This window comes from Ictidomys tridecemlineatus, chromosome 14 (genome assembly GCF_052094955.1).
Source record: "Ictidomys tridecemlineatus isolate mIctTri1 chromosome 14, mIctTri1.hap1, whole genome shotgun sequence".
NCBI classification, from domain to species: Eukaryota; Metazoa; Chordata; class Mammalia; order Rodentia; family Sciuridae; genus Ictidomys; species Ictidomys tridecemlineatus.
In genome coordinates this window covers 7,784,549-7,811,828 of record NC_135490.1, presented here as the reverse complement: position 1 = coordinate 7,811,828, position 27,280 = coordinate 7,784,549, and the positions used below count along the sequence as shown (strand labels likewise).

At 43.5% G+C, this 27,280-nt stretch overlaps 1 protein-coding gene and 1 long non-coding RNA gene across 8 annotated transcripts in view; one reads left to right on the top strand and one right to left on the bottom strand.

Moving 5' to 3' along the window:
- The window catches only part of LOC110599382 (uncharacterized), a 52,457-nt gene extending 51,430 nt beyond the window's left edge, over positions 1–1,027 (bottom strand). The window contains exon 1 of one of the 4 annotated variants that reach the window (XR_013430172.1): positions 518–1,027. This is a non-coding gene — a long non-coding RNA (uncharacterized LOC110599382). The remainder of the gene's footprint in view (positions 1–517) is intronic. The other 3 variants (XR_013430171.1, XR_013430173.1, XR_013430170.1) reach the window with 3 other exon arrangements.
- The window catches only part of Extl3 (exostosin like glycosyltransferase 3), a 106,117-nt gene that overhangs the window by 53,991 nt on the left and 24,846 nt on the right, over positions 1–27,280 (top strand). The window contains exons 1-3 of one of the 4 annotated variants that reach the window (XM_078030805.1): positions 83–221; positions 20,796–20,896; positions 22,340–24,962. In XM_078030805.1, coding sequence (XP_077886931.1) covers positions 22,815–24,962 — 2,148 coding nt within the window. In that variant the 5' untranslated portion in view covers positions 83–221; positions 20,796–20,896; positions 22,340–22,814. Of the gene's footprint in view, positions 1–81; positions 222–20,795; positions 20,897–20,975; positions 20,999–22,339; positions 24,963–27,280 lie in introns of those variants that run through there. The other 3 variants (XM_078030804.1, XM_040292272.2, XM_078030806.1) reach the window with 3 other exon arrangements.

The window sequence follows — 27,280 nt, the reverse complement described above, 5'->3', positions numbered from 1 at the left end:
GCCTTCGGACGCCGCCGGAAAGTGGCGAACGCCGCTTCGGCCATTTCCGGCCCGGCAAGCTTCGGCAAGTTCCGCAGTCGCCTGTCGGAAATGGCTGCCCGCCGGCAGAGGGAGCGGGGGATCCGGCGCGGCCTGGGAGGCGCGCGGCCGGCCGCCGGAGCGACTTCTGGGAAGCCGAGTTTCGCGCAGGCGGCGGCGGCTCGTCCCTGACCTGGAAGCCGGTAGGAGTTCGGGCGGCTGGGAGCCCCGGGAGCGGAGGGAGCGCGCGGAAGGGCTGGGGGAGGCCGCGGAGCTGGCCACCATCGCGGGGGGAAAAGGGTGCGTGGGAAGGACCTGGGCCGGCCGTGCCTGGAGCCAGCTGCCCGGGCGGCGCAAGGCGTGCAGCTGCGGAGCAGGCCTGCTCCGCGCCTGGGGGCCTGGGCAGCGGCCAGAGGAGGACCGGCGGGTGGCCTGAGTTGGAAGCCTGGCCTCCCCACCCCCGCACCCCCCACCTCGGGTTCCGTTGCTCGGGACCCACCTCCAGTCCTTCTGGACGCTCGTCAACAGCTGTCCAGCATCACGTGCTAGGTGAAGCCCACCGCCCGCGGGGTCGGTCCGGCTGCTCGCAGGGAGCATCTTCTGTGCACCGGGCGCAACCGGGCCGCCCTTCACCCATTCTCCCCGTGCACACTCCCACCTCTCCGCGGCCCTGCCCCACACACAGCCGAGCTGCCTGCGGCTGCCTTTCCTGGACTCTGTTTACTGGGCTCCTCTCCTTTCCTGATACCCACTTCCTGTCCGCGGCTCCAGGTGCAGCGTTCTTCGCATCTGCAGAGGCTCTGGCGGCTTCGCAGCACAGCAGGACAGGGCTGCTGAGTGCATGCCTGCGCCCTGGCCCGCGCTGCAGGCGAAAGCCCCGGCCCAAGCCCTTGGAGACCACGCAGGGCTGCCCGCTGCAGCGGAGCGCTGCTTTCTCCCCGCCACACTTGAGCCAGCTGCTGGCTCAGCTCCTTTGGATGCCTATGGCTCTCAGCAGACTGAAATTTGGTGGGCTCCTCCTCGAAGTCTGGAGGTCCCCTTAGTTAGACTCCTTTAGTGGAGGAGGAAACGAAAAACACCACTAGTCTGTTTTTTGTCTTACCCATATGTGATTTATTTAGGAGGCATCTTAAGCACTTCTCGTTACTTTGTCCCCTTCTTCCTCCAATTTAAATAGCTTTTGGAGGAGGGACGCCCCATGTTCTGATTTTGAAAACTCTTCAGTGTGTTGCAGTCATGTGGATGGTGCGCAGTTTTCTGTGTTGCTCAACAGTTAGCCTTGCACTCCAATGCCACACGGTCCTAGGGCCTGGGACAGTGGCACATGGGGCGTTCCTCTTGAGTGAAGCCAGGCGTTGTTCCCAACTTATTTAGCAGGGGGATTTTTAAATATTTACAGATGAAAGAAAAAGCCATTTTCTTAAACTCTTATTTGTTGTGTAAAAAATACCTTATCCTGAGGAATTCCCTGATCCTTGGCTGTGGAGAGCCTGAGGATTTGTTAATATCTTGAGTGTGAGAAGATGTTTTCTGGAAGAAAGCTAGAATTGTGGATCTTCAAAGTTCCCCAAACAGTATATATTTAACAAAGGAAGATGTGAGGGGCATACCTTACAGTATGCTTGACAAGCCTTTCCCTTCATTCCCCACCCCTCAGTTTCCTACAAGCCTTTCCCTTCATTCCCCACCCCTCAGTTTCCTACAGATAGTGGGGGCTGTTATTAAATATTTGGTCTCATAAGCAAAAAGACTTCAGTGAACAGGTGAGAGGAAGAAATGGCCTTTCTGAGAGGAGACCCTCCCAAGGATGACTGGAAGCCCTCAGAAGAATGTCTGTGCTAGAGAAAGTGGTGTCCTTAGGCACCAGTCAGTGGTCCCGTGGAAGGTACTGAGGTAGGTGGTGCAGCAGTGAGGTGGTGGTCCTTGTCCCCCTGGAACTGTGACTGGTTTTCTGGAGGAGGGTTGAAGGCTTTGCTTGAGGGAGATACAGGTATTTGGAGAGAATCTGTGTCTTTGCATACAGTTGGTTCAGAGTGAAGGAAGGAATATAAGCCAGGGAACTTTAACGAAGTCTTAAAACTGCCCACTGATTTCTGCCGGAAATTAAGTGTAGGTCAGAAAACTTCTGTTAACATTTTTCCTTCCATTTGAATTTTGTTTCCTCTTAAATTTTGGTAGTTGTTTCTTTTGAAAACCTTCGATGATGGGGCAGCTAAACCAAGAAGAAAGGATTTTTCATGTGTTGTAGGTCGCATGAAAATAGCAAAGCTCGGGCAGATGGAATTGAGATCCTCAGGAGAATAGGTGGGCTCGGCTGTAAGTCATTGTGACCCTTTCCTGCCTGAACCCCTCACACACTTGTACATTCCCAGTCTTTCAGGTCTTGGGTGATGAAATCAGTTGGAAGAGAAATGGGATCTATAAAATCTGTAATCTTGCAAGTAGAAGAGGAATAAGAGGAGACTCATTTAGAAACATACCTCTCCTATACCTTGGCCATAATATACAATAGCTATTGCTCAGAGACATCCAAATGACCTATTAAAAACCCCCGGATAGAGATAGAGAGATGAACCGTAGTCTATTAAGAGTGAAAGTAGCATATGCATAATATATAGCAGAGCCTGATATATACAGTAATACCTACCTGAAATCCATAGCTGAATGAGCAAGGCTATCTTCCTCTGAAACCACTAAGAAAAAACAGGCAGTGGCTGTAGCTTGCCAGTGCCTGCCCTAGAATAGCACCCCTCACACACACACACACCAGACTTGGTGTATTCCTCAGTTTGACTGGTCCGGTGTTTTAGATGGGTCAGTGGTGTTAACGATTAACATCCTGCATGTTTGCTTTGTTTGTCCTTTTCCCTCTTATGCTTTCCTCTCACCCTGTCATCATTTGAGCCCTCCAGTTTCCTTTTTTCCCCCTTGGTACCAGGGATAAAACCCAGAGGCACTTGAACACTGAGCCACATCCCCAGCCCTTATTGTTTAAAAAATTTTTAAAAGTTGTAGATGGACACACATCTTTCTTTTAGTTATTTTTATGTGGTGCTGAGGATTAAACACAGTGCTAGGAAAGCGCCCTAACACTGAGCTACAACCACAGCCCTTTTATTTTCAGTTTTTTATTTTGAGACAGGATCTCCTAAAGTTGCTTAGGGCCTCACTAAATTGCTGAGGCTGGCTTTGAACTTGTGATGCTCCTGCCTCAGCCTCCTGAGTGATGGGATTACAGGTGTGCACCACTGCACCTGGCTCCAATTTACTTTTATTTATTTTATTTTTATGTTTATAACATATGGTTTATTATGTAAATTTAAAACATAAATAACGTGGGCTGGGGATGTGGCTCAAGCGGCAGGGCCCTCGCCTGGCATGCTCGGGGCCCTGGGTTCGATCCTCAGCACCATATAAATGTAAAATAAAGATGTTGTGTCCACCAAAACCAAAAAAAAAAAAAAAAAAAAAAAAATTAAAAAAATTTTCTCTCTTAAAAAACATATAATATAAAGTGAGTAGTAGAATATATGGATCTAATTTACTTTTAAACAATTTTCAACAAATACTTGATATTCTAAAGGAAAAAAAATAGGTTGGGAATATACCCTTAACATGAGTAATAAGAGATAAGACATGTATGATATAAATACATTATGATGGTAGATTATGATAATATCCTCAATTACTGTTTAAGTTCTTTGACATCCTATAGTCCTTGCACATATTTTTTCTTGCACAGATTTTGATCTGTAAAATCCCTGAAAGATAGGCTAAACTTAAACATATTTCTTTTTTCAAGGGGAAAAGGTAGGTGGGAAAGAAAATTGAGTCTTGGGAGGATTAGGGTGTTTGGCCAAGGTCAGATGTAGCAAGTGGCAGACTTCATGAACTGGCCAATAATATTTACCTGCCTGTGCCTAGCTAAATTCTTTCAGTGATGTCACCTTTCTTGGGCAGCCCATTCCAATTTATAGACCAGGTTCTCGGAGCCTTTTCCTGTGGTTTGCTTCCCTATGAGTGTCGCACAGAACAAAAGTGTTTCTATTCCCTGTGGCTGTTCAAGATAGCCACCGTGTTTTACCATGACACAAGTTGCAAACTAGCATGCCTGAATCAAATAAGGCCAGCCCCGTTTACACAAAAGCTTCAATTGTAAGTCAACTTTTAGAAATGGGGAGATTGCACATAAAAAAAAAATTACTATTTTTATTTTCTTTGAGAAAAAGAATTTCATTGTACACAGCTCACATTTCTGATGTTGAACAGACTCTTCATTTTGCTAAGTGCCTACTGGCCAACTTTACCTGGCTCCCAGAACCTCCATAGTTGTTGAGGTTGCTGTCTGTTCATAGGTTCTCTATTCCCCATGCTAAGTATTCCCGTTTCTGCCAGCTGTTTCTTATTTGACAGTTTTAAACTTCTCTGCTCTTCATTTACTGTATTAATGGCCCTCTTAAAGTGTGGCTCTCAGTGCAGGCTACGTGTTCAGTATTCAGTGCTGGCTGACAGTACCTTCATTCCTTCTCTTCAACACTGTTAAAATAAAAGGCAAAATAAAAATCAAGGTGGTAGGTTTTTTTTCTAAACAGTACTATACACTTGACTCACTGAAGTCCTAGCCAACTAAATCACAGTTGTGTTTGCAGACATGTGCTCCTGTTAGGCCAAATCATTTCCATGTAGTTTTGAACCTTGTCTTTATCTCTATTAAATTTCCACTGTGTAGAATTCCGGACTGATAAAATTCTTTTGTGTTCTGGGTTTTCTCCTAATCTCCACTTACTCCTCCCAGCATGACTTCCTTTATTTCTGGAGCTGTGAAGTATATGAGCACTTTGTCTTTGAATGGAGAAGATAGTTGATAAGGTCCTAAACCATTATTAATGGATTCATAGGAAGGTTGGGAGCAGAGCTCTAAGAAAAGCATTGTGCTTGAGATTTTGGAAAGGAAATAAGGAGGAGATCTTGGGCATAATAGCCTTGCTGCCTTGAGTTGATGTGTTGGTGGGTCTCCCCTCACCCCATAAAACAAACATACGTGTGTTTTCTGGTTTCCAGGCAGTAATAAGTCAGGTCCTCGAATCTGAAAGCATTTGAGGTCATCCAATCTAACTCTTTAATTTACAAGTTCAAAAAAGACCTTGGAGTTAAGAAAACAAGGAATTTGAAATTAGGAGCCCTGGTGAATCAGAAAGATGGTGATAATAAAGCCATGCAAAAACTTGAGTCTTAGGGTGGATTCACCTGAGGGTGTAGTGGGATGCTGAGTCCCCTAGCTGGTTTGTGAATGGTTTGTCAAGCTTTGGCCTCAGTTTCTATACCTCATACCTCGTTTAGAAGGCACAGGGCACTAAATGATATTGTATATCTCCATAGTGTAAAACAAAAATGATGTTTTCTGGAGAAATCGAAACCTTAAATTCGCTTATACCCTAGGCACTTGAACAAGTTGAGAATTCAGGGAAAATGTTAGCAAAATCCATCTGAAGACCTTATTAAAAATTGTTCCTACACCTCTTCCCTCATTTATAAAAATGTATTCTCATTTTTAGAAGAGAGAGACAACTATGAAGAATGTAAAAATTCCATAATCTAGAAGTGCCACTGTTGTTTTTTACTTATATCTGTTTTTCTATTCAGAAATATAAACATTTGCATTTTATTTCACTTTTTAAATCTTTTTAAATATTTATTTCTTTTAGTTGTACACAATATCTTTGTTTTTATTTATTTTTATGTGGTGCTGAGGATTGAACCCAGGGCCTCACACACACTAGGTGAGCGCTCTACCACTGAGCCACAACCCCAGCCTCAACATTTGCATTCTAAATATTTTGTATCATACTGGGTATATGATTTTGAATCTATATTTTCCCACTTAACATTACATTGTGAACATTTGTCCACTTTATTTTAATTTTTGGACTGGAGATTGGACCCAGGGGCACTTAACTACTGAGCCACATCCTCAGCCCTTTTTTTGTATTTTATTTAGAGACAGGGTCTTGCTGAATTGCTTAGGGCCTCATTAAATTGCTGAGGCTGGCTTTGAACTTACCATTCTCTTGCCTCAGCCTCCTGAGCCTTTGGGATTACATGTGTGTGCTACCACCCCCAGCTCATTTTTCTACTTCATTTAAAATTATTGAAAAGCTTACTGATAGCATGATGACCTTATTAATGATTTTATTTTATTTTAGTAGTACTAGGGATTGAACCCAGGAGTGTTTTACCATTGAGCTGCATCCCACCCTTTTAAAAACTTTGAGACAGGTTCTTTTGCCAAATTGCCCAGACTGGCCTCGAATTTGTAATCCTCCTGCATCAACCTCCTGGTACTGACATTTCTGAAGTTATATTTAGTTTTGCTCCTATTATTGGACATTTAACTTATATGTTACATGTTTTATAAAGAATGCTGAGGTGATCGCATCTTTATATAGGTCTTTGTTACCTAGAAGACATTCCTAGAAAGCAAAATTTTTGCATGCCTGTAATCTCAGGGACTTGGGAAGCTGAGGCAGGAGGATCACAAATTTGAGGCCAGCCATGGCAACTCAGGAAGACCATGTCTCAAAGAACGGGATGTAGCTCAGTAGTAAACTATCCCTCAGTTCAATCCTCACTACCACCAGAACAAAACAAAAAGCAAAATTGCTGAGTCAAAGATAAGAAAATTTTAGACTTTTGTTAGGAATGGAAGTGACTTTTTAACCTTTACACTAGCTTGGTTCAAAGAGCTCCTGTCACATTGCAGTGCTGCTAAGTTCCGAACTGTGCTGTCCTTCCTTACCTTTATTTTACTGTTTTAGTGTGAACATTCTTTTAAAAATATTTTTTATATAAATGGACAAAAATACCTTTATTTTATTTGTTTATTATTGTTTTTTATGTGATGCTGAGGATCGAGCCTAATGCTTCACACGTGTTAGGCCAAGTGTGCTACCCCTGAGCCACAATCCCAGCCCCTAGTGTGAACATTCTTGAAGTTATTTATTTATTTATTTATTAATGAGCCTTAAGATTAATTTCTGTAAGTGGAATTTCAGGGCCAGAGGAGAGGCTTAGTCTCACCACTTTTGATTCACTGCCAAACTGTGCTCTGGGAAGGTGTGCCAATTTTCACGCCCTGCAGCAGAGTGTGGGAATGTTTACCCTGGATTCTGATTAGCACCAGATATTATGATGGGAAAGGTCACAGTATCTTGTTTGAAATGTACATTTCTTTGATTGCTAGGAAGGTTAAACATTTAAATGTGTTTTATAATTTGAACCCTATTTGTGTAACTTCCTCTTGTTTCTTTGGCCACCATTGAACTGCTTTTGTTTCTTCTAACCTGATCACATTACAAATGCTAAGTCTAAGCGTTTTTTCCTTATAAATACACAGGATCTGTGGATTTTTATGTAGTCAAGTTTGTTGAATTTTTATGGATTCTCTTGCTCTGATTCCTAGAAAAGTGGGGGTGTACTTCAGATAAAATTATATTTTCCTTTTTTTTAGGTTTAATTTATTACAATTCTTAAATCCATTTGGGTTTTATTTATTAGTTTGGTTTGTCCTGTGGGAATCTATTTTTTTTCCCCAAGTAGGTAATTATTACTTATTGAAATATATAGGTGGTGTTGCTGGGCGATGCAGCATATGCCTCTAATTCCAGCAGCTCGGGAGGCTGAGACAGGAGGATCTCAAGTTTGAGAACAGCCTCAGAAACTTATCAAGTTCCTAACCAAGCAAGACCCTGTCTCAAAAAATGAAAGGTGTTGGGAGTATAACTCAATGATGCAGTGTCCCAGGTTCAATCCCTGCTACTGGAAAATATACTTATATCTTGTTAGTGAACTTTAAAATAACTGCAGCAAGATGTTTTTCTTAATTACAAGAGTAATATGTGCTTATTAAGAAAAACAAATGAAGACAGAGTGTGTTTTACTGTAAGTAACATGGTAGACAGAAGCAGTGAACAGGCGCTGGGTCGTGCAGATCTGGATTTATGTCTGGTTCAGCTTGCTTGCTGTATTGTCTTTAACAAGTTTTCTTACCTCCACGGTTCACTTCCTCTGCAGTGTAGAAATAGAACCTACCCCCTGTGGCTGATGAGGTGAGATACTGTGTGTGCGGGTATCTGGGGTACAGCGCCTGGAACATAGGAAAGATAAGTGAACATTAGGCACCTGTTTGCCCAGCCCCATCTCCAGGGGTGTGTAAGGCAGTCTGCAGACTTCCTGCGGGAATTCAGGTGCAGCTGTTTGTCCTCCTTGGTTGTTACCTTGACTCAGACATCATCACTCTGAGTACTGCCATCAGTTCTTCACTAGACCAATGATTTTGGAGAAAGGGCTGGGGCTGTGCTTTAAGATCAGCTGGAAACATGGTCAAACTCCAGGATCCTTGGTCTCACACTTGGGAAGTCTGATTCAGACTTTGCTTTAAGATCGGCTGGAAACATGGTCAAACTCCAGGATCCTTGGTCTCACACTTGGGAAGTCTGATTCAGTAATCCTAGGCTGGATCTGGGGTTTATTTGGGGGGAAAAAATGAGTTGTGGATCTGATTATATTTCTAGTTAAAACGTGGCTGGAAGACAATTGGATTTTAATTTGTGCAAATTTATCTAACTGGTAGGGGAAACAGAGGCAGTGACATAATTTTCAAATTGAGGACCTTATTTTGGGAGTTGAGATTTCTGGGTTCAGGTTTGTTGGTGATGGGTTCGTCAGTATCGGCTCAGTAGTTACTGCCTATGCCCACTTGAGCAGTGGAAGGAAGGCTTATGCTTATGGAAGAGCTCCTTCTGTGTAGTTTGTGATTGCCTGCCAGTGGCAGATATGGAACACTTCCATCTTAAAAATCTGTTTTGGAGTCCTAAGATACTTGTTTTCCACTTCCCTGCAGTAAGAGTGGCTTGACTCTGTGGTTTTCTGGTGGCATCATGATCTTGATGTTAAGGACACAGCTAGCTTCTCAAGCCTGGTTTGGTTTTTAATCACTGATATTGTTTTCCTTATTTTATATCCAGGTTAAGTTTATCTCTAAAAAACATTGCTATGGTGGTTGTACCGTGGAAACCTGTGCCTCAATGTCCTATAACTTGTGAATGGCCTACATTCAGTTCTTAGAAGTCACTCTTTATCTACAGTTAGCTTCCTGGGGAAGTGCCTTTTGTTTAAACAATAGGAGAGAAGTCAGAACCTTGACAATGATAGTCTTGGGGTATTTGCTTTAGTGCTTATTAGCGTACTTCCTGATTTCATGAACTAGGTACTACCTGGCCAGGACAGATAATTTTGTCAGGAAATGATGTACATTTGGGTTGTTAGTATTTAATAACCTAACCTCTGAACTATTGCTTTCTACAATCTTTTTTTTTTTTTTTAAATATTTATTTTTTATTTGTAGTTGGACACAATACCTTTGTTTATTTTTATGTGGTGCTGAGGATCGAACCCAGGGCCTTGCACATGTAAGGTGAGCGCTCTACCACTGAGCCACAGCCCCAGCCCTTTCTACAATCTTTCTGAAATTATTTCCTATATAGAACAGTCTTCACATTATTTGAAGGGCTTGTGGCAATGACAATAACAACAACAATGTGCAAATAATTTTGTAGAACCTGTACCTGGGTTGTGATGGAATTCTGCCTTTTTGATGGGCCAGTTTTGGCTTAAATGAGAAAAAGTATTACGTGCACGTGTGTGTAGGTAGACCCTGGGTGCACTGGCACAGTATTTGTTCTGACTCAATATTTTCTTGTTTTGTTTAGCAGATAAAAACTCTGAATATAGTGCTGGCTTTAAGTTTTGCAGTAGTGTTACCACGTGTTTCAATTGTAATTAATCATTATTCATGGTTACAACGGATCAGTCCAGTGATGGAGAAAGTAAAAATGTGTGTGTGCAGCTGTGTTCTTTGAATTAATATCACAGGCATTTTATCATAATGGTTAGGTCATTAAAAGTGTGGACCCTAGAGTCAATTGCTTGGTTAGAATTCAAGATTTAGCATTTAGTATGAATGACCTTGGGAAATTACCTAACCTCTGTATTGTGGTGTCTTCACTCACCAAATAGGAGGAAGAGTGGTATCTCCCTCCCAGGATTTTGTGAGGACTAAGGAGGCTGAGGGGTGTGGTAGGTTGAACCTGCTCACGGTGTGTGTTGGCTGCCTGCACCGTGATCGTTGAGGGTGCATTGGAACCCACGTGGGAGGTGTCGAGCTTCTGTCTTTGCCCCTTCTCCCTCCAGACCTTTCCGATGTAAGACGTGATAGCAGCCCACATGAAACCAGAGACTCCCTTCTGGGGTTTCATTTTTTTTTTTTTTGGTATGCAGAAAATTATACAACTTTATTGACTCTAAAGAACAGCCCCAAACCCATGATAGAAAGTTTCAGTATCAGAGTTTTAGTTTTCAAGGAAGAAAGGTCTAGTTAGAATAGTTGTTCTATCAACTGACTCTTGAAAGGAAGGTCCTGACGGAATCAGGTACTGGTCCTGCTGGCAGTTCAAGGATCGGCTGTTGATAAGGAATGTAAGAGGCAGCCTCCGAGAGGAGGCAGAGGAGGCGCTGGCATTCTGAGGTGTAGGGTGGGAGGAGGGAAAGGGGAGCACAGCCACAGACAGAACTCTGAGCAGAACTTTGCCTTCCGGGCCTTTTCAGCTTTCCAGGAACAGGTGGTTTCAGATCCAGAGTTGGACTTCCATTTATCAGCAGAAAGTTTTGATTGAGGAATGAGGAGAGAGTGCAAAAGCAGGACATCAGCCATGGTGGGAAGGGTTGATTGCTAACCGTACCAGTATTCTGGCTTCTTTTGGGGGGGGGAAGGCACCTATGTTGCGACCTCCCCTTGGAGTGGTAGGTGGCCCTGCTGCTGCTGGAACACTGGGGTGCCGGTGCTTCGTTGCTGACCACTGGGAAAGGTGCATCTGAGAGGCCTCCAGTTGGCGGAGGCAGGCTAACTGAAGCTGACTGGCCAGTTGTAGGCAGAAAGACAGAGGAGGACCAAGGACAGACCCACAGGGAGCCCTGTGTTTAGGCAGTGGCCGAAAGGAGCCAGAGAAGAGCAGCTGGGGGGAGAGCCGGGGTTGGAAGACTGAAAAACAGAAATACTCACAGTTAACCTCTAATGAGAGACGGATGGTGGGGGAGAACGGCAGCGTCTAGGTAGGAGAAGTAAAGGAAGGTGTGAATAGATCAAGAGAATTTTTATGCTTCCAGATAAAGTGAAGTATATCAAAGTAGCACTTTTCAACTTAATACATTCCAGCTGGTTGCGGTGGCACACACCTGTAATCCCAGCTACTTCAAGAGGATGAGGCAGGAGGATCCTGAGTTCAAGGCTAAATTGGGCAGCACAGGGAGCTGCTGTCTGAAGAAAACCAAAACTGAACAAAAGTTTACCTACTTAGATGTGATACAGCAGGATTCTTTTTTTATGTTTCTGAATTCTAGTCTCATATTTTGTCAAGTAGTTTTTATGTCTGTATTCATGAGCTACTTGGTAGTTTTCTTTTTTTGGTACTTGGTCTGGTTTTGGCTTCAGGGTAATGCTAGATTTATAAAGTAAGTCAGGAAGTGTTTTTCCCTTTTGAAGGGGCTGTGTAGAATAGGTGTTTATTTTTCTTTCAAAAGTTAGTAGAATTCCCAGTGAAACTACCTATGCTGGAGATTTTTTGGGGGGAGGTTAAATTGCAAAGCCAATTTGTTAAATAAGATGAATTTAGACGGTCTGTTTCACATTGGGTGAGTTGTGGTAGTTTGTGTTTTTCAAGGAATACAGTCCATTTAAGGGTGTAGAGGTGTTCGTCGTCCTCTCTTGCTGTCTTTTTGATGCCTGTAAGGACTGCAGGACTACCTCATTCTATTCCTGATACTAGTTGTTTCTTTTCTCTTTTGTTGGTCTTGCAGGCTTGTCAGACTCTTGACAAACCTAGTACTTTCATTGATTTCTGCGCTTTATTTCCTTCCGTATGTGTTATTTGATTATTTTTCTAGGTTCTTGAAGGAGTTTAGGTTATTAATTTGAGACTTTTCCTCTTTTCTGATGTAAGTAAGTCTTTCTTTTTTGTTTTTGTAATAGGGATCAAACTCGGAGGCACTTAACCACTGAGCCACATCCCCAGTCCTTTTTTGTATTTTATTTAGAAAGAGTCTCACTGAGTTGCTTAGGGCCTTGGAAGTTGCTGAGGCTGGCTTTGAACTCTTGATCCTCCTGTCTCATCCTCCCAAGCCACTGAGATTACAGGCATGTGCCACCGCACCCAGCTGATGTAAGTTTTCATGCATGAATTTTCCTCTTAGAGCTGCTTTAGATGTGTCCCACAATTTTTTTCCCCATCTGTAACATCTTGTTTAACCTCCACAATAATCCAAGCACTAGGTAAAGGTTTTTTAGCATCAGTTTACAAAGGAGGAAATAAGCTCAGAGATTCTATAACATTGCTAAGTTCTGGAGAATGAGCCAGGTGTCTACTGCGAGTTCTGATGGCCTTCAAGCCTCTTCTTGGCCCTCCTCATTTTATAATATCTTTTTTTTTTTTTTGCCTTAAACTCAAGGCATGTGAGCTCCAAATTTCCAACTTGATTGGTAATGAAAATGTGAACCAAGACTTATAACTGGTATCATTTATTGAGCAGGGACGTGGTACTATGTGGTACCCTAGGGGGATTTTAAAGTGGTAAGAAAAATAATTCCTTTCTATAAGGAGTTTTTATCCAGCTGGAAATAAGATACTTAAATGAAACTAATGAATAGTTGGTTTTTAGTCTTGATACTGAGTACAGTGGGAGTTCAGAGAGCTGACAAATCCTTTGTAGTTAGAGAAAACTTTTATGAAGGAGTTAGACTCAGAAGTGCCCTCCAGGCACCAAGGTTTAGATGAGTGGAAGACCAAGGATGCCACTCCCGGTGTCTGTCAGCCTGGCTCCTGGGGAGGGGAGCTGCATGACCAGGAGAGCCAACCTGAGCTCCCTCTCCATGCTGGGAAGGTCATCCTAAGGAGTAGTAGGCCCAGGCTGACGGGTAGAGCAAACCCTGGTTGAAAAGGCTCTCTGTAGTGAGGCAGGGAACTGATAGTGTGAGCAGGGAACTTGGTGAAAAAGCCGTTTTAAAAATAGAAGAGTTGTCAGAGCACGTGGACTGGTAGTGCATGAACAGAAAAGTACAGGCACTGGATAAACAGACCAATTCAGCCTCCGATAATAAAGAAGGTAAATGAAAACACTACAGTGACATTGTACCTATTAAAGTGTCAGATTGAAAAGACAGTGACATTTGATTGGATGAGTTTAATTAATGCCTAACTGCAGCAACAGGCTGAAATCCCAGAGGCTTAGTTACAACCATAGTTCGAGCCTCGTTCCAACGCAGTCTGACGTGAATTATGGGCCCTCTCCAGCTTAGATTTCCCACACTCACACCTCTCCCTCTCCATTTTATTTTAATGAGAATTTACCTTTCTTCTTGAGAACCTAGTATCCTCCAGTGCTGACAGCTGCCTGGGCTGCTTCTAACTTGCATCTGCTTCGTTTTGGAGTTGGTTGCTTTTGGGTTCTCAGGTCGGGGGAGGGAGAGAATCTGTGCTTGTTACTGTGAGTGACAAGTTGTTTCTGGGAACTCTTCCTTTGCCAAACACTGGTCTAAGGGCTCTGGCCAAAGTGGAAAATAGTGGGGGAAAGGCAGGGCTGCAGCAGATAACTGAGTATCACCATTTCTGCCATTATTGGTGAGCTGTTGGTAGATGGATGTTTTCTGTATTGCTGTGGGGAGGGTATGTGGCCATCTTTGTAGTAGACAGTAATTTCAAGAATGAAAGCATATTTTTCTTTGACTCAGAAGTTTCACATTAAAAAATTCTGTGGATGTTTATATGAAGGCAGCTGCATCATAGCACTAATTATAATGATGAAAAATTGGAAACTTAAGTGCCAAGCAAAAAGGGATTGGTTAGAGAAGTTATGGTCTTTCCGTATTGTGGATGATATTCAGCTGGCGATGGTCATATAGTAGGATTTCTAATAGTGTGGGACAGTAGACTGTTCCTGAATGTTAGTGAAGAAATCAGGTTACAAGAAAGAACATATGGTGTCCCATTTTTGGGAACACATATGCAGAGATAAAAGGAAAGGGGGCCTCTGCTTTTGGCAGAATTGTAGACCTGTATAAATATAAACCCCTTTGCTGTAAAATGCATATTATGTTCTCGAGAAGAAAGGTAAATTCTCATTAAAATAAAATGGAGAGGGAGAGGGGCGAGTGTTGGAAATCTAAGCGTCTGGTGAGTGGTCAGTGCTACAGCGCTCTAGAGTGTTCACCAGTTTTAGTAACTGCCTTAATTTCATGATGAGCAAAAACCCTTGAGACTGTGACATAAAAATTGAGACACCAGATAAGAATGTGGCTCTTCAAAGGGCTGAATTGTCAGTAAGACAGTAGGTGGACTATAAAAAAGTCAGCCCCTGAGCACATAGATGTCTCTTGGTCTGGATCTGGATTGGTGGTGGGGGTGGGGATATGATTCCAAAGGAGAACTTGTGACCACGGTTTTCCTGTCATGGATTTTGTGTTCACACTTCAATACCTGGGTGGGATGTGGGAATCTCCAGATTTAGAAATTGATGTATTCTGAGGCTGATAATATATGACAGAGGTATCTGCCAAGCATTCTATTCTAGAGGGACTCATTCTCAACCCTACCACACAAACTTCCCAGAAATATAGGACTACCAATGATGGGACTCGGTACAGAGCTACCAAGCCTAAGCGGTAACAAGATCCACCCTCCGCTGTGACAAGAATTAGCAGATAGAACAAAGTAAATCCATGAAGAGGAAGAATAGAAAATATGAGAAGGAACAAGGTGCTGATATAAAAATGAAGGCAAGTTTAAAAACAATTAGTAGGACTGGCAGCGAGTAGTCATTTGGTAAAAGTCTAGAGGGTAGGGCACACAGTAGCGTAGGCACCGAAGAGAGTGCTAGTGAAGCAGATGACTGTGACCTCAGGGCCAAATCTAAGTTGTGGCTTGGTTTTTTGTTAGTTTTATAGGAATAAAAACCAAGAAATGGGATAGCCAGGTCATATGGTGGTTCCATTCCTAATCTTTTTAAGACTAATACTGCTTTACCAGTGGCTGTACTAATTTGCAGCCCCAAATTTTGGCACTGGGGAATTGAACCCAGGGACAGTTAATCTCTGAGCCGCATCTCCAGCCCCTTTTTAATATTTTATTTATAGACAGGGTCTTGCCTTGCTGAGGCTGACCTTGAACTCACAATCCCCCTGACTCGGCCTCCCCACCTGCTGAGATTACAGGTGTGCACCACTATGGCTAGTTGTAGCTTTTGATAGCTTGTAAAGTAACAATGATTTTTTTTTTATTCTTAAACATTACTTACATATTTTGGCACTGAGGATTTAACCCCAGTGTGCTTTTCCACTGAGCTATATCTTCAGTCCTTTCATTTATTTTTTTATTTTGAGGCAGGGACTCATTAAGTTGCTGAGGGTCTTGGTGAACTGCTAAGACCTCAAACTTATAGTCTTCCTGTCTCAGCCTCCCAAGTTCTTGGATTGCAGGCATGTGCCACCAGGCCCCACTCTAAACATTTTTTTTTTTAAAGACAAAATATGCTGCACAGATTATATGGGATACATAAAACCTAAATTATTAACTGGATCTTTGAAAAAGTTCCCCAACCCCTAAACTATACAAATATGAGGAAATGTCCAGAAGCTAGCACAAGGGGCAGAGAAAAAAGAGATTCATGGGATGGAGGAGGGTGTCTGAGATGTATCCTGTTGTCTAATGGGAGTTTAAGGAGAGACTGAGGGACAGAGAAGATTCACAAAGATAATGGCTCGTAATTTTCTAGATTAATGAAGACATGAAACCTATGATACAAAAAGTTCAGTTTTTGTTTTTTTTTAGCCCAAACCAAAAACTTCCACAAGTAGACATTTTGTATTGAAACTGCAGAAGTTCAAAGACATAAATGTCTTTAAAGCAACCAGAATGAGAAGTCAGATTGCCCACAAGGTACAGGTTGGACTGAGATGTCTTTTCATTGAGGTTGATGACATCCAGAAGGTTCTTCATAATGTTGGTGGAAAAGGAAAACCTAATCTTGTATGCCCCACTAAGTCAACATTCAAGAATTAGGAGGAAATAGTGTTTGCAGACTCTCACTGAAGACACTGCTATCGAATAAAAGAAACAATCGGAAGGAATGAAATGCCAAAAGGAATAAAATTGTGAGCAAGAAAATTGGCAAATACATGTGCGAATATATAAACAGGCATCAGTTATGCCACTGAGAACATGATGAGAGGATAAAAAAAGTGGAGCTAAAACCTTAATAATGACATTTAATTCAATGTAGGTTAGCACAGGTAATGTTCTAAGGGGCTTTTATTAATTGAGGTGGAAGAAAATGTTAGAAATATCATTAAACTTTTGACTTGATTGAGTCAAGAATACGTGTAACCACTTTAATGATAACAAAAAAGATAAATTGAATACAGTGGTGGTTAGTATGTGGGTAGGGTGGGGTTGGTTCCAGGACCTCCTGCAGGTTCCCAAAGCTATAGATACTCAGGTCCCTTATGTAAAATGGCATAGTATTTGTGTGCACCTGCACATATCCTCCTGGGCACTTTAAATCATTTCTAGATTAATTATAATACTGTGTTAGTCTGTTTTCTGTCACAATAATGAAATACTTGAGGCTGAGTAGTGTATAAATTAAAGAGATTTATTTACAGCTTTGGAGGCTGAAAGTCAGGACAGCATTCTGATGGCTCTGGCAAAGGCCCTTTTGGTTTTGTAATGTGTCACCTCATGACAGGTGGCATCATGGTGGGGTTCAAGTCCATAAGTGTCCTGGTGTTGGAGTTAGCAGATAAAAAATTTGATTTTTTGTTGGGTGAGGAGGTGCATGCTTATAACCCCAGGTATGAGCGAGGATGAGGCAGGAGGATTGCAAGTTCCTGGCCAGTTGGTGAGACCTTGTCTCAAAATTTAAAAATTGAGAAAATGGACTAGGGCTGTAGCTCAGTGATAAAGTGCCTCTGGGTTCAATCTTTAGTAATGAATGAAAAAAAAATCTTATAAATGTGATAAGGAAAATAGAGGGAGAGAGAAAAAAAGGATAGATATACCATTTTGCACTTGAAATCCTATATCTAAATAAGAGTCTAATGGACATTCTAGACCTGAAAAATATAGTACTTGAAATTAAGAATGTTTTGGATGGCATTTACAGTGGGTTGGATATATCTGAAGAATGGATTGGAGAACTTGAAATTATTCAAGCTGGAGTACTAAATAAGATAAAAAAAATACGGATTTAGGGTAATACAGAGTGAACTGGTGGAAAATGTGAGATTAGGCATTATAATTTGTTGTGGGCCAGGACTGGTGAAGACAGTAGAGTAATAAAAGAAATATACAGGAAAGGGATATGATGCAGACTTCATCGTTATCATAATATATTTCAGTAAAGAATTGGCAAATCAATATGGATGTAAGGAGTTGGAGGAGTTAAAAGTAACTCAAGGCTTATAGAGAATATGTGTCTTCATTTGTGCTAGATACTGTGCAGTGTGTTTTATTCACTATCTAATCTTTTTTTGTTTTTAATATTGTTTTTAGTTGTACCTTTTAATTTTATTTATGTGGTGCTGAGGATCAAACCCAGGGCCTCACACATGTGAAACAAGAGCTCTGGTGCTGAGCCCCAGCCCCCACTGTCTCTCACCTTTATATCAACTCTGAACATTGGTGATATCTTCTTATTTATGAAGAAAAAGTCTCAGAATGGTCAGCTGAGCCTCTGAAAGCTTCCTGAGGGGTCGGGTCCTGGCCTGGCTGCTCCGTGGTCGGTAGTTTTCCTGTGGCTGGAGGAATGTCGCGTCACGGGCAGAATGGAAAGTAGTGGAAAGAGGAAGTGTTTGAAGGCCTGAGCTGACTGTAACATCTTAGGAGAGGGCTTTTTTCCACCCCCTGGACTGGGAATTGAACCCAGGAGTGCCACATCCCACTAAGCTATGTCCCTGGCCCATTTTTGAGGAAAGTTCTCATTAAGTTGTTGAAGATCTTGCTAAGGCACTGAGACTGGCCTCAAACTTCTGACCCTCCTGCCTTCACCTCCCAGGTCACTGGAATTACAGGTATGCACCACCATGCTCAGCTTATTTTTATTTTTTTTTAATTTAAAGAAGTTTTTTTTGGGCTGGGGTTGTAGTTCAGTGGTAGAGCACTTGCCTAGCATGTGTGAGGTACTGGGTTCGATTCTCAGCACCTCATATAAAGGCCTATCAACAACTAAAAAAAAAAAATCCATAAAAGAATTTTTTTTTTTTGCAGGGGGTTATTGGAGATTGAACCCAGGGGTGCTCTACCATTGAACCACATCTTCATCCATTTTCGTATTTTATTTTGAGACAGGATCTTGCTAAGTTTCTGAGCTGGCCTCAAACTTTGGTCTCCCTCCTCTGGCTCCCAGATTGCTCCCAGACAGGCTAGGAGAGAGATCTTTAGGGAGCTGGGAATACTGAACTACTAGTATAAGACAGAAAGGCTAGGGTTGAAGTCGTGGTTTTAGGGATAGTCTGATTATAGGTGATGGTTGAAGCCATTTCTTAACAGATGGTGTCGAAAGCCTTGGGGGAACACTTTAGGTAGGAGGAAGACTATACCTACTGAAGCAGAATGGTAACAGCAGTCAGGGAGATGAGTGGGAACACCAAAAAGTACCGTTTCATGGAAATCCAGGCGAGGGCTGGGATGGTGCAGAGGAGGAAGGGATCAGTGGCACAACTCATTTAACAGACTTGGTGAGTTTAATGAACTGTGCTGCGAGCTGGCGACATGGCAGGGATCCCAGCAGACAGAGCTCCTGCCCCCAGTAGGTAGGTTTTGGCAGGGAAGGTGGTACTGAATGAATGAACGAAAAGATACGGAGGAAATCAGTAGGTTAATGGCAGAAAGGCAACTTTAAAATGAGGATGTTCAGAAAATTGACCTGAGGGATGAGAGTCACCAGGAAAAAGAGCAGCCAGTCTGAAGGTTCCAAGGCAGTACAGAGCTTGGCAAGGCCGAGGAGTTGAAAGGAGGCCAGTGTGGCCAAAGTTGGCTGAGCACAGGGAACAGCGGGGGCCATTGCACTCGGATAGGGTGATAGTGCAATGGGAATCTCCTGTGATTCCTCGGAAAGGGAGAGAGACATCTAATTTGTGTTTGAAGAAGAGCATCCTGGCTGCTCTGTAGGATATGTCATGGGATCAGGAACGGAAGCAGGCTGGCAAATTAGGTCTACATGCTCTGGGGGATGACTGAGAGTTAGTAAACCACGTACTGTGTTTGACTTAAGTCTCTAGAGGTTGTTCCCTTATCAGTGTTGCAGGGATATTTGTTTCTAGATCTTGATACTTCATTGTCATTTTCCAGAGAATGACGGAAGAGATCCTGAGTGTCGTTTTCTTTTGTGCTTTAAATAATTTAATTAGCCATTTAGGAAGGGAAGTTCCTTCTGTTGGACATTGACTTCTGTCTTATTTCAGTTAAAGAGATAGAAGTTAATGGGGATGCGTTCTTTTGAATTATTGTTGAATTATTGGTTTCCATTATTATTATTATTATTATTATTAGTTCTGGGGACTGAACCTAGGGGTACTTAACCTCTGAGCTCCTTCCTCAGCACTTAAAATTTTTTTTTCTTTTTTATAGTTGTCAATGGATCTTTAATTAATTTATTTATATGTGGTGCTGAGGATCGAACCCAGGGCCTTACACATGCCAGGCAAGTGCTCTACCACTGAGCCACAACTCCATCTTCCCCCAGCCGTTTTTTTTTTTTTTTTTTTTTTTAATTTTAACATTTATTTATTTTTTCTTAGTTCTCGGCGGACACAACATCTTTGTTGGTATGTGGTGCTGCTGAGGATCGAACCCGGGCCGCACGCATGCTAGGCGAGCGCGCTACCGCTTGAGCCACATCCCCAGCCCCCCCCAGCCGTTTTTATTTTTTATTTTGAGACAGGATCTCACTAAGTTGCTAAAGCTGGCCTCAAACTTGTGATCCTCCTGCCCCAAACTTCCTGAGTAGTGGGGATTTTATGGATGTGTGCCACTACACCTAGCTTGGTTTCCATTAGAATGTTTGTTTCTACTCACATCTCTACCTGTGAGTTAGTAGCACTGGATATATTAGACTAGGAATTGTCAGTCTCTGAGTGACTTTTAAAAAAACATTTGCTTACATTCTGTATGTAATTTTTTTTGGAATTTTTGGTATGAAGAAATTCAAACGTAAGCAAAAGCAAAGAACGTAATATGATAACTCCCCGCATTTACCCATCATTCTGTACCAGTACCAGTCAGCTCTGGCTCTTCTTGGTTCACCTGGCCCTCCTCACTGTCCCTGTTTATTTTGAAACAGATTCCAGGTGTGCCATCATCTATAAATCGCGCAGCATCTACTTCCCTCATTTCGGTGTTCTGTTTTATTTCTCTTTGAGGCACGTAAGCGGGTCACATAGCTGTGTGGTTTGCTGTGAGGGTCCCATTTTGTACCTGTTGTCCTAGTGTAGTTATCAGTAGAATTGTTTTCACTTAAGAGAGTGTCTTTTGGGACAGTGAATTCTGTGTTTTTTTTTTTTTATTTATGCAAGGAGAGCTTTTTCAGAGGAACACTGAGTAAATTCTTCAATAGTACCTTCAGCATTGGGTATTTTACTAATAGCGTGCTACTTTTATATTTCCTTTTTAAATCAGGAGAGCAAACCCTGGTATTCACTATTTCAAGAAGTTATTTACGGAAGGATAAAGTGACATAAGCCTGAGAAAGGAGGCTCCTGGTGTGTGGAAGGAAGGGGGTGAGTGTTGTGCTGCTGCTCGTCTTGCCCTCTACCCCGTGCCCTCCTGTCTGTCAGTGCCGCAGAGAGCGTCAGCCCTTTGGAACAGAAGGGCGATGTCAGGTCTGTGAAATACTGGCCTCCCTGGGTTCTCCGTAGTATTTGACTCGCTGTTACTTATCTAGGTTGAGATGATCCAAATTCTGTATTTTCCTGGATAGAATTTTTTTGTTTTGTTTTGTTCTCACTTGTTCTACTGAAACCTTTAGCAACACTGATAGCAGCTCTTTGTTACTTACATGTGAGTGAAGATTCTACCAGACCTTTCATAGTTGTACATCTTGAGCACAGGTAGAGGCTGGAGAGTGGTGAGCCCTGACTTATGGCAGTGCCCTTGCTTGTCCATCTTGTCTCCAGGCTGAGAGAATTTCCTGAAGTCAAGGACCACTGTGCGTTCTAGAGCCTCCCAGTTATGATAGCTTGTCAGATGCATCAAGAGTATGTGAACGCTTTTTGGGGGAAGAAATGAATGAAATATTCATTCAGGAATTTGGCACAGTGTATTTAACTGACTTCTAGATACGCTGAGTTTGTGGAGAGAGCAGGCGGAAAGATTCTGTAGCCTCTGATGGTAAAGGTTGAGAGAAGAGGACTGGGGATTTGTTTCAAGATGGAAGAGCCAAAAGTTCCTCATGTGCTCTGCTTTATTTTCAGAGCCACACAACATATTGTTACCTCCACGTACTCATCTCCATTTTAGAAGATTAGGGCCCTGATAGGCATGTGGTCTGATAGCACCTCTGTCCCCCAAGGATAAGAAATGGTGCCTCTCATTTCTAAAAGGCCACGTTACTATTTCTGGTTTAAGAAGGAGCACATGGTGTCTGCTAATGGAAGATGAATAGAAGCAAACTGGGAAATACCTTTTGTCTCTGGATTATTGAATCTGCTACTGGCTGAAGAGCAAAAGAGTTCTCTTCAATTCTTTTCAGTTCTAAATTTAAGAAATTGAGCCTTTCAGAGTTTTTTTTTTTTTTTTGGTTACGTGGTTCAAAAGGATGTCTGAATATTGGAAGTGAACGTTGCTAATAAGATTGGTGGGAAGGTGTTTCTCTTCATCTAATGAGGCCAGATCGTTACTGCAGACATCTTTGCCCACTGTTGATTTTAGCTGATCATCATTTGATGGGGCGCTAGTGCTGCTCTAGATCTAGTTAAACAGGAAGAGGCTGGGTGAGGGTGGGTGTAGACTGAAGCTGTTGAGGGCACTTACCAACCGTGAGCACTGTACACTTGCCGGGCAGCGTCTCTGCCTTGGATTGGCAGTATTCTCTGAGAAACACACTCTTGTTCCAACGTTGTTTGATCCTAGAAGGTGAAGCATTTTCTAGAAATGTGCTGGGGTGGGAGTGGTGTTGAACATGATCTTTTCAACACACTGAAATGGTTCTTTTTCTCTTGCAGGCTTGGCTGTTGGCAAAGACGTGGATAAGAGCCAGTGGTTCTAATGCCAGCGGACCTGACTAGCTACTATACAACTGTGCAGTAGAAACTATGCATATTTGTTGGTCAGCAAAGCCAAGGAACAAGAGCTATGGCCTTTGAAATGGCCTTTGTGATTCCACGGTATTTTTCCTGGGTTTTATCATGTGGTACCTCCCTTCCAACTCAGCAGCAATGTGGTACCTTTTACTGTTCAGTGAAGATTAAGGACGTGCTCTTTGATCAACAGCCAGAACTTAAAATCTGTTGGAACAGGGTCAGGGACCATGTCATTCGCAGCTGAGGAAGATGAAATTTCCATTTTATGTGGTGCCTTGTACAGGGAGTGCACTCACTCTTCTAGGAACGTGTGAGTGAGAAAGAGGTTGTGTTTTGCTGACTAGAAACTCACGGTTATGGCGAGTGACCCAACGTGATCAGAGGGGCAAGAGAACTCATGACGGGTTATACCATGTTGCGGAATGGGGGAGTGGGGAATGGAGGTCAGACCTGCATGCTGCGCTGGTCCAACCGCATCCGGCTCACGTGGCTCAGCTTTACACTGTTCATCATTCTGGTTTTCTTCCCCCTCATTGCTCACTATTATCTCACCACACTGGATGAGGCAGATGAGGCTGGCAAAAGGATTTTTGGCCCACGGGCGGGTAATGAGCTCTGTGAGGTGAAGCACGTGCTGGACCTCTGCCGCATCCGCGAATCGGTTAGTGAGGAGCTCCTACAGTTGGAAGCCAAGCGGCAGGAGCTGAACAGTGAAATCGCCAAGCTGAACCTAAAGATCGAAGCCTGTAAGAAGAGTATTGAAAACGCCAAGCAGGACCTGCTGCAGCTCAAGAATGTCATTAGCCAGACTGAGCATTCTTACAAAGAGCTGATGGCCCAAAATCAGCCCAAACTTTCTTTGCCTATCCGACTGCTCCCAGAGAAGGATGACACTGGCCTTCCTCCCCCAAAGGTCACGCGGGGTTGCCGCCTGCACAACTGTTTTGATTATTCCCGCTGCCCTCTCACCTCTGGTTTTCCTGTCTATGTTTATGACAGTGACCAGTTTGCCTTGGGCAGCTACCTGGACCCCCTGGTCAAGCAGGCTTTTCAGGCTACAGCACGAGCCAATACTTATGTTACAGAAAATGCAGACATTGCCTGCCTGTATGTGGTATTAGTGGGAGAAATGCAGGACCCGGTCGTGCTGCGGCCATCTGACCTTGAGAAACAGCTGTATTCCCTACCACATTGGCGGACAGATGGACACAACCACGTCATCATCAACCTGTCACGCAAGTCGGACACACAGAATTTACTATACAATGTCAGCACAGGCCGTGCCATGGTGGCCCAGTCCACTTTCTATGCTGCGCAGTACAGACCTGGCTTTGACTTGGTGGTCTCGCCGCTGGTCCATGCCATGTCAGAACCCAATTTCATGGAAATCCCACCACAGGTGCCAGTGAAGCGGAAATATCTCTTCACCTTCCAGGGTGAGAAGATTGAATCCTTGAGATCCAGCCTTCAGGAGGCCCGCTCCTTTGAAGAGGAGATGGAAGGTGATCCCCCTGCTGACTATGACGATCGGATCATTGCCACTCTGAAGGCCGTCCAGGACAGCAAGTTAGATCAGGTCCTGGTGGAGTTTACCTGCAAAAACCAGCCCAAGCCCAGTCTGCCGACTGAGTGGGCACTGTGTGGGGAGCGGGAGGACCGCCTGGAGTTACTGAAGCTGTCCACCTTTGCCCTCATCATCACTCCTGGGGACCCTCACTTGGTTATTTCATCTGGGTGTGCCACACGGCTCTTTGAAGCCCTGGAAGTTGGTGCTGTCCCAGTCGTACTAGGGGAACAAGTCCAGCTTCCTTACCAGGACATGCTGCAGTGGAACGAGGCGGCCCTCGTGGTGCCCAAGCCTCGTGTCACCGAGGTCCACTTCCTGTTACGCAGTCTCTCTGACAGTGATCTGCTGGCCATGAGGCGGCAAGGCCGCTTTCTCTGGGAGACATACTTCTCCACCGCTGACAGTATTTTTAATACCGTGCTGGCCATGATTAGGACTCGCATTCAGATCCCAGCTGCTCCCATCCGGGAAGAGGTAGCAGCTGAGATTCCCCATCGTTCAGGCAAGGCGGCTGGAACTGATCCCAATATGGCTGACAACGGGGACCTAGACCTGGGGCCAGTAGAAACGGAGCCACCCTACGCCTCACCCAAATACCTCCGCAACTTCACTCTGACTGTCACCGACTTCTACCGCAGCTGGAACTCTGCTCCAGGACCTTTCCATCTTTTTCCCCACACTCCCTTTGACCCTGTGTTGCCCTCAGAGGCCAAGTTCTTGGGCTCAGGGACTGGGTTTCGGCCTATCGGTGGTGGGGCTGGGGGTTCTGGCAAGGAGTTTCAGGCTGCACTTGGTGGTAACGTGCCCCGAGAGCAATTCACAGTGGTGATGTTGACCTATGAGCGCGAGGAGGTGCTCATGAACTCCTTGGAGAGGCTGAACGGCCTCCCGTACCTGAACAAAGTGGTGGTGGTGTGGAATTCTCCTAAGCTGCCGTCAGAGGACCTTCTGTGGCCTGACATTGGCGTCCCCATCATGGTAATACAAAAATGGGCAGTCTCTCTTGATGCATGTACTTCACTCCTAATGCCTTTCCCTTTAGCTATCTTAACTCTTACTGGTGAGGAATGTACATCTTTTTAAACACCGGTACAGATGACTTTTCCCGTGAAATTTCTGCTTGTTACTTCTTTAGGCCTTGCCAGCTCATTGCTGCTACTTACTTCCTAAGTCGCCTGAGCACTGCCACTGTAAAATTGCTACTGGACCTGTGCAGTTATCCCTGCCAATCAGAGATGAGAATGCTCATGGTTGGGAAGAACTTAGGATCCAGGCTCTGTAATTAGGGTTATGTGATGTATGATCATCACTGTTTCTTCATTTTGTGTCTGTGGGAACTGGGGCTTGGAAAGTTGATTGATTTGCTCAAGGCCATGATGAGTAATGGAGGAGGTGAGCTTTACAATGTCTGATTCCAGAAGCTTCAGTTTTTAATCATCCCAGAGGATTTGGGAGAAGAATGATGTCATTCACAGGATCCTCTGGAAGGGTGGAGTGGGGTTTGATACTTGGGACTTGGAGAGCCTTCTTTTCTAGAGTATCTTGCAGGGTCTTTCTCTTGTTCTTTATTTTTCAAATTTTAGTTGTAGATGGACACAGTGCCCCCCCCCCCCCAATCTATCTATTTATATGTGGTGCTGAAGATCGAACCCTGTGCCTCACACATGCTAGGCAAATGCTCTACTTCTGAGCCCCAGCCCGTCTTTCTCATTCTTTACTCCATGTCTGATGTTTACATGCTGTTATTTTATAGGAAAGATAAGATCTAAACATGTAGGACTGGGTGGCATTCTGAGGCTTTTGTATCTACCTGCTTGAATTAAACTGGTGATCTGCAAGAGAGATGTGAAGCCTTAAAGCAGACCTGTCAACTACTTACCTTGCAACATTGGTACTTTCTAGAAAAAGGTAGCAAAGAACAACAAAAGAGCTGATGGGCCATGCATCAACTAGAGTCTTGCTTAAGAAAATTGGTGATTTTTAGGGATGATTTGTGTGAGACCAATCAAAGAAAGACTAGGATTCTTTTCCATCCCAGAGTTTATCTTGTATATTAAGAAATCTCCTTTACAAACTTTTTCCTAAGTGAATTTTACTCATTTCCTTTCTTAGTTTCAACTTCATAACTGTCACTGAATTAAAAAATAAAAGCGGCAGCAGCACTTACTCTGCAAAGGGCAGATGTCATCCCGCAGTGGGATATCAGAGCTGCCTACGCTTTCCGTTTGTCCTGCGTGTTGAGTTTGGTCAAGATGTGGAGAAGCTGGTGCCACCTGGTAAACCATGAACTGGAGTTCACTGGAGCACTTACTAGAACTGTTCTTTCTTTAACACTGGTAGGAAATACGCAGTCCTCTTTATTGCTGGGCATCACACTGCAATTAATGCATAACCTATTAGGAAGTGCCTGAAATTTTCCAAATAAAGGGTCATTCTAGAAAGCTCATATTAGGGATGCAGTTTTTTTCTAGTTCTTTTAAAATGTGGCAACAGTTTCAAGCTGGAGGTCTCACTCCATTCTCTAAAAATTTTGACTTCTTTCCATTTAAGAGAAGCAGGTGTTTTGGGCAGCAGTTGGAATTGCTGACATGGGTGCAGGCAGGCATCAGGGCTAGAGAGACAGTGGCAGCTGCTGCCTCCCCTGTCAGAGAGGCACTACTATGTTGTGCCTCAGAGTGGCTTCCCACCTAGATGTGGACATCACCTATTCATTGTGTTGGGATTAACAGGGTTTAGAAAATCAGCAGCACAGTGGTTCCCAGGCAGTCTCAGATTCCAGTCCTTAGGAAAGTGACTCAAAGTCAGCACATTGGTTAAGTGAATCAACCCAGGAACCTCTGTCTTTTCAGAAAATGCTGAGCAACTTGTGTTTCTCTTCTGCTCAGCTTCTCAACTAAGCAATATGCATAAGTTCTGGATCATGTGTGAACTGTGAAATCTGTTGAGCCCCAACTATTTTAGTGGCACCTGGTAGATCTTCTATACTAAAATTCCCCATTCTTTTTTAATAATTAATTACGTAACAAAGGGGTCTGGCTTAGAATAAAAGTGTATGCAAAGAGAATTCTAGCTCAAATGGAATAGTGAATGGGCAAGGAGCCAGGACCTGCGGAGAGAGGGGAGAAGTGTGGTGCTCTCACTGAATGTTGTAGGGCTGCTGCAGGGAGATATGGTGGTGCTGTCTGCTCTCTCTGTGTCTCTCCTTGCTCTTATCCTTCGGGCCAGAATGACTGGATTTTGTCTTAGAGTCCCAGCTGTCCTTCACCCTGTGTCCCTTGCATTCTTTGCTAACAGTT